General features: G+C 53.4%; 1 protein-coding gene across 6 annotated transcripts in view; it reads left to right on the top strand.

Moving 5' to 3' along the window:
- The first annotated feature begins 5,442 nt into the window (after window positions 1-5,442).
- PRKCA (protein kinase C alpha) overlaps window positions 5,443-7,435 on the top strand; it is a 191,878-nt gene continuing 189,885 nt past the window's right edge. For 4 of the 6 annotated variants that reach the window (XR_014561332.1, XR_014561333.1, XR_014561334.1 and 1 more), the window contains exon 1: window positions 5,443-5,811. Coding sequence is in view for 2 of the 6 variants with exons in the window: in XM_083727536.1 (XP_083583662.1) it covers window positions 5,639-5,811 (173 nt within the window). In the remaining 4 variants the exon portion in view is untranslated. The remainder of the gene's footprint in view (window positions 5,812-7,435) is intronic. The other 2 variants (XR_014561335.1, XM_083727537.1) reach the window with 1 other exon arrangement.

The following is a 7,435-nucleotide window of genomic DNA, read 5'->3' as shown; positions in this document are numbered from 1 at the left end:
TATTTCCTGCAGGCAGCAAAATGGCTTCTGCTGGCCCTGGGTGGGAAATTGCATTTGACTCTGGAATCCTTTGTGGCTGCTGTGTGAGGCAATAGGTACAACAGCATCCTGTCCTCTTTTCTTTTACTAAACAGTTTTCTGACTCAACCGTTTTCTGCGCAGCATGACACCCACTTTGGGTAGACCCACTGAGAGGTTCCAGACACACACTGCACACTCATCCTTTTCATATCACGGTAATTGTATGGGACTTAATATTATTGGGAATAATCCAATGTCACTTTTATAGTTCCATCAATGCAAGCATTTAAATTTGCTAGACTCCCCCTTCTCTGGCACACTGTTCTTGGACTTCCTCCTGACCCCGCTAAGCTAATTTTGAGGAGTGCTGGGAGTTAGGGGAGAGCCCCATTGCTCAAACAGCAGTAATAATAATAATAATAATAATAATAATAATAATAATAATAATAATTTATTTATACCCTGCCCACTTCCAACAAAACACTAAACTAAAATAACCTATTAAACATTAAAAGGTTCCCTAAACAGGGCTGCCTTCAGATGTCTTCTAAAAGTTTGGTAGTTATTTTTCTCTTTGACATCTGGTGGGAGGGCGTTCCACAGGGCAGGTGCCACTACCGAGAAGGCCCTCTGCCTGGTTCCCTGTAACTTGGCTTCTTGCAGCGAGGGAACCGCCAGAAGGCCCTCGGCACTGGACCTTGGTGTCCGGGCAGATCAATGGAGGTGGAGACGCTCCTTCAGGTATACTGGACCGAGGCCGTTTAAGGCTTTAAAGGTCAGCACCAACACTTTGAATTGTGCCCAGAAACATACTGAGAGCCAGTGTAGGTCTTTCAAGACCAGTGTTATATGGTCTCGGCGGCCACTCCCAGTCACCAGTCTAACTGCTGCATTCTGGATTAGTTGTAGTTTCCGGGTCACCTTCAAAGGTAGCTCCACATAGAGCGCATTGCAGTAGTCCAAGCGAGAGATAACCAGAGCATGCACCACTCTGGTGAGACAGTCTGTGGGCAGGTAGGGTCTCAGCCTGCGTACCAGATGGAGCTGGTAAACAGTTGCCCTGGACACAGAATTGACCTGTGCCTCCATGGGCAGCTGTGAGTCCAGAATGACTCCTAGGCTGCACACCTGGTCCTTCAGGGGCACAGTTACCCCATTCAGGACCAGGGAGTCCTCCACACCTGCCTGCCTCCTGTCCCCCAAAAACAGTACTTCTGTCTTGTCAGGATTCAACCTCAGTCTGTTAGCCGCCATTCATCCTTGCACAGGGCTACCGCTGATGGGATTTCTTAGGTCAACCTCATCCATTATGCCCTTGCTTGAACATGCCTGGACCCTGAGTTCATCATCGGACACCCTTCTCCAAGTACCTCTTGTGAAATACATTTGGAGAGGGGGTGACCAAGGAGAGGGCCTTTTCGATTGCATCCTCAACAAGACCTACGTGGTCCACTTTGGATGTCAGGTTAAGTTGCACCTCTTCTCCCTGGCTTTGAAGGGATTATAATAATCATGTTTATTGCTGTTTGTGTGTATGGGGTGTGCTGTTTTATTGTTAAACTTGATGGTTGCTTTTAAAATTTGTCTATGAGTCATCTAGAGATGTTTTGTATTAGGTTACAAATAAAACAACTCCCCCAACCCGCACTTTGACTACTAAGTCTAACAGTTGCATTGCAGTGTAACAAATGACGTTTGCCAGAGTAGGGTTACATGGTTACTACGTATGTCCCTGCAGAGGCTTCCTTGCTACCTACAGTCTTGAAATAATTATTCCTTTGTAGCCTTTTGAATTGGCTGCAATGTGTGTGTGGCCGAAAGGGGTTGTGTACGGTGCTCACAACAGTTTAGCTGGTTTGGAAATGTATGCCCACTGGCCAGCAAAGCTTGATGATCTGTGTTAAATAAAAGGAAAATAGTTTACAACAGTGGGGAATAGCGAGTCATTGGAATAGGAAAAAGGCATCCACTTAAAAAATAAACAATTCCTTATGGATCACTGCTATGACAGTTGCAAAGGCACTCACTCCCCAAACTGCTGCTGCATCCCAATCTATCTGGATGTTGTTAGACTGCAACTCGCATCAGCCCAACTTCGTGAATGTTGGGGAGGGTGGGCTTCTGCTGTCTAACACAAGCAGTATGTTTTGCAGCCATCAATAAAATAACGATAATTTATTTCTTGTACACACAGCTCATCTAACTGGGTTGCCCCAGCCACTCTGGGTAGAATGCAACAAAATAGAACAGAACAAACCTGAGAGACCATAGGAGCCAACTCCTGGGGGCCAAGGTATCTTTGCCCCCCTTAAAATATTTTAGGGGCAGACCCCCCCCCACCAAAGTTGACGAGCATTGCCATTCAAATGGTGTGTGTGCACCATATCTTGTGATGAATTGTGCAGGGTGGGGCCTACCTGGGCCACCCCAATATCTCATTCAAAAGTTGGCACGCCTGCGACAGGCCTGCCCAAGGAGGAGCGTTAATTTCTTTGAGCCAACACAAGCCACGCTCCAAGCGGTGGAGGAGCCACAGGGGTTCCAATTTGAATAAAATATTGGGGGAGGGCAGGTTAGCCCTGCCCGCATAATTGATCACAGGGCAGGGCACACCCACACTATTTGAATAGTTGTTGTTGTTTAGTCGTGTCCTGCTCTTCGTGACCCCATGGACCAGAGCACGCCAGGCACTCCTGTCTTCCACTGCCTCCCACAGTTTGGTCAAACTCATGTTTGTAGCTTGGTCAAACTCATGTTCGTTGAACACTGTCCAACCATCTCGTTCTCTGCTGTCCCTTTCTCATTGTGCCCTCCATCTTTCCCAACACCAGGGTCTTTTCCAGGGAGTCTTCTCTTCTCATGAGGTGGCCAGAGTATTGGAGCCTCAGCTTCAGGATCTGTCCTTCCAGTGAGCACCCAGGGCTGATTTCCTTAAGAATGGATAGGTTTTATCTTCTTGCAGTCCATGGGACTCTCAAGAGTCTCCTCCAGCACCATAATTCAAAAGCATCAATTCTTCGGCGATCAGCCTTCTTTATGGTCCAGCTCTCACTTCCATACATCACTACTGGGAAAACCATAGCTTTAATTATGAGAGCCAGTGTGGTGTAGTGGTTAAGAGCAGTGGACTTGTAATTTGGTGAACCGGGTTTGATTCCCCGCTCCTCCACATGCAGCTGCTGGGTGACCTTGGGCTAGTCTCTCAGCCCCACTCACCTCACAGAGTGTTTGTTGTGGGGGAAGAAGGGAAAGGAGAATGTTAGCTGCTTTGAGACTCCTTAGGGTAGTGATAAAGCGGGATATCAAATCCAAACTCTTCTTCTTCTTCTTCAACTATACGGACCTTTGTTGGCAAAGTGATGTCTCTGCTTTTTAAGATGCTGTCTAGGTTTGCCATCGCTTTTCTCCCAAGAAGCAGGCATCTCTTAATTTCATGACTGCTGTCACCATCTGCAGTGATCATGGAGCCCAAGAAAGTAAAATCTCTCACTGCCTCCATTTCTTCCCCTTCTATTTGCCAGGAGGTGATGGGACCAGGGGCCATGATCTTCGGTTTTTTGATGTTGAGCTTCAGACAATACTTTGCGCTCTCCTCTTTCACCCTCATTAAAAGGTTCTTTAATTCCTCCTCACTTTCTGCCATCAAGATTGTGTCATCTGCATATCTGAGGTTGTTGATATTTCGTCCGGCAATCTTAATTCTGGTTTGGGATTCATCCAGCCCAGACTTTCGCATGGTGAATTCATGGTATTGCCCATCAACTGTGGTGGTGGTGGTGAGTTCCAGCCCCCTCAAATATTTTCTGGGGGACGACGAGGAAGGGACCTCGGCGCGTAGGAATTGGCTCCTTTGCTGGGATCTCTGGGCTCCTGCTGGATTTTAGAAGGGAAAAAAGGCCCTTTAGAATTAAGCAAGCTGCGCGCTCTGTGCGCTGCTTTCCCCTATGTAAGAACGGGGATTCCATGCGCGGAGTCTCCTGAGTGAGACTCGCGGCTGCCTTTGTCTACCCAGCGGATTGTTTGCAGTCCCGGCCTTTTTGCTGAGGAGCGACTTGTCAGTCCCGCCGCGGCTCCTCCTCCCGCCCAGAGACCTTTCTAGAGGCTTGAGGGACGCGGGAACAGCGGGGTGTTTTTAGCCTTCTTCGCGTTCAAACTCGGAAACTGTGGCCCGCCGTGTGTGTGTGTGTGTGTGAGGGAGAAGAGGGCGCAGTACTCCGGCTGCTGCCTTTTCTCCGACCCCTTCCGTTCGCCTCAGCCCTGAAGGCGGGAGTCCCTCCTCAAATCCCCGCAGCCCAGTCGCTCCCACCCACGTGAGGAGGGGCCGCCGCCTGGTCGTGTCAGGAACCGGTCTGTCGGTGCCCTGGTCTGACAGGAAGGAAGGGTGAAGCAACAGGTTCCCCTCCAGCCGGGGGCCGAGTGCTGTTCTCGACGCCGCGCTCAGCGGCAAAGCTGAAGGCAGCTTTGGCTGTGCCACCTCCGAGGAACGGCTCCTTGTGGCCCGGCTGGCATTATATATCCGGGCATTGCGAGGCGCAGAGGGGTCTCCCCGCAGTCTCGGAAGCGAGGAGCGGAGCTCGCGCGCCAACAAGGCTTGTGCCTCGCTCCTCGTGAGGCGACGCTTCCTTGCCCGACTCGGTGTGGCAATAGGTATACACGGAGGTGTGGTCCGCGCGCAACGTGAAAGCTCAATCCCTCGTGTGGCACGTGAACACGAGTTGGCCAAGGACTGTTCGGAGTCCACCCCGCGGATTTCTCTCCCCTCCCCAGCCTGGCTGCCAAACAACCCCAAACGAAACCGGCTGGAAGCGATGCGTTCCTCCGGGAAACCTTTGGGGCCCGATCAGCGCGCTGAGGAGCCGGGAGGGGAGTCGATAAATGGGCAGGGCGGCGGGCCCATTTCTTTTGAGTGCCTTTCAACGTGAGGGAATAAGGGTCCGGCGCGTGACTTTTTTTCTTCTCCACGGGTGGCAAAAAAGTCTCTCAAGCGCCACGTCGACGACGCGCACACACACGCAAGCGCGTTATTTTGAAAAACTGAAGCGATCCGAGGTGCGGCTGCTTGAGCGCCGAATGCAACAGGTGCTGAGCAGGGCGCTCGCTCGCAGGGCGCTGCTGAGGGGAGGCGCCGCGCGAAGCAATGAAGAGGGCCCTTTTCGGCGAGCGCCATCCTCCTCCCTCCCCCTCTCTCTCTCCACCCCTCCTCCTCCCCCCCCCCGGAGTTGGGGGAGTCGCCCACACGCCGCCTTGTTGCCCTAGAGACGGGCTTCCCCGACTCTCGCTCTGTCTCTCCGGCGCTCGCTAGCCCTCCCCCTTCTGGTGGCCCCTCCCCCCGCCGCAGGGGGTCCAGTGAGCGCGCGGGCAGGCGGAGCCGTCGGGGGCTGGCCCGGGGAAAGGGATCCTCCCCCCCGCCTGCCTGCTGCGCGTGGCTCAGACGTCAGGAGGAGCCCGAGCGGGCAGGAGGCAGCGCCCATCCCCGCCGCTGCCAGAGTGTCGGCGGCTGCCGGACGGGGCAGAGGGAGAGAAGTGGGAGGGAAGGAGGCGCTTCCTGGCTGAGGCGAAGTCAAAAGTCGACGCGGCGCGGCAAGCAAGGAGCGAGCAGGGGGCGGGGGCGCGCGCCATGGCCGACGTCTTTCCCAACCCGGAGCCCGGCGCGGGTCCCGACGCAGCGCGGGGCTTCGCCCGCAAAGGGGCCCTCCGGCAGAAGAACGTGCACGAGGTCCGCGACCACAAATTCATCGCGCGCTTCTTCAAGCAGCCCACCTTCTGCAGCCACTGCACCGACTTCATCTGGTAAGGAGCGAGCGCGGCCTCAACCCCCCACCCACCACAACCCCCCGCCCGAGAACCGGGCGCTGCGCTGGCTGCAGAGGGGGAACTCCAGCGGCACTCCCTCGCCGCCTTGCCTTTCCTCCAACCGGGAGCCTCGCAGTCTTCCACTCGCGGAGAGGCAAGCGAGGCGGGCGGGTAGGCAGGCAGGCAGGCAGGCAGGCAGGCTGGCTCTCTCCCCGCGCCGCCTCAGAGCTGTTAGTCATCTCCTTCCCTTCAGCCGCTCGGCAGACTTCACAGGTGAAGGACTTGGGGCAGAAAGAGAGACACACTCTCTCTCTCCACCGGCAGGAGGAAGCGCTTGAGGTTCGCCGTCTCTCCGGGGGCTCCGTCGGTTCGACGAGACCCCAGCGCACTCCTTCCCCGCTGACAGGAGCTCGTTTCCCCGCCCCATGCAGTCGCATGTATGGGAGGCGTCTCTCCTTCTTACTTTCCTCCTACGGAGAGGAGAGGGAGGGAGGGAGGCACCACCCCTGTGTGGGGTGGTTCATGTGGCGCTGCATTTTTCATCGGGGCACACAAACACTTCTGGGCCAGGCTGACCCAATGGACTTAGTTTTCCTGCACTCCAACTTGCCAGAAAGGATCTTTCTACTTTAAGGCTCTTGGGAGATGTAGTGTGGCACCTTTTTCACGCGGAAAGAGAGCTTACTCCCTCCCACCCCACAAATACGTCAACCCATTTATGCACTTCTGGGGAAAAAACCCAACACCAGTCCTTCTGTCCATTTCACCGCTCCGCTGACCACATCTGGGGGGGGATTAGTGCCTTTAGATAGACCTTCTGTATCACACATGCATGCACACCCCATAAAAGCCCATTTGATTTCATACAGTAAAAGACTTCCACCCCCACGCAGTACCGTGCTCTCAGAACCAAAAACTTCTCCTACGACGCAACCCGTTTTGCTGGGATCCTGGAACGACACTCTTTTTTAAAGGGAAGGCTCTGTAGCCCCCTTCTTCTCAGCCGCCACACTCTTGCGCTGAAGAGAGATCCACACCAGCTGTATCTTCCAGAGGAAGCTGGTTGTATCCAGAACTCCGTTCATCACTCCCACTGATATGAAAGCAACTCCAATACGAGTCTTCCTGTGCAGACCAGAACACACACTCTCCCTCTCTTCCATCTACAATCCTCTTCTTGGTCCTTGAGTCGGCTTCCTTCTGAAACAGTCTCACCCTGTCCCCCTCTGGACACTTAAAATCCATTTGCACTGATGCAGATGCAGACCAGGCTCTACACCAGCGGTGATGGGAAATGGTTGGCTGTCAGCTTTTGTTAGAGAGCAACTCCCATAATCTCTGGCCATTGGCCATGCTGTTTGGAGTGACCCATCTTTTCCAAGTTGTTTGGGAAGTGCAGATTTTCCCAACTCTAGCTGCCAATTTTCTCACTCTGCATCTCTCAAAGTTCCCTCTTCTTTGCAACTATTAGACACACAAAAACCTTGTCCTCCGCATCTCATTGTTGTTTCCATATGTGATCCCGGTTTTTGTTCCTGGCACCTCCAGGTAGCACTTGGAATGTTGCCTGCTTGAGCTCTTAGAGGACTGCTGCCAGTTAGTGCGGACAGTATTGCGCTAG

This window comes from Podarcis gaigeae (assembly GCF_964106915.1).
Source record: "Podarcis gaigeae genome assembly, chromosome: 2".
Taxonomy (NCBI): Eukaryota; Metazoa; Chordata; class Lepidosauria; order Squamata; family Lacertidae; genus Podarcis; species Podarcis gaigeae.
The sequence above is the reverse complement of the archived record's forward strand: the minus strand, read 5'-3'. Positions and strand labels throughout refer to the sequence as shown.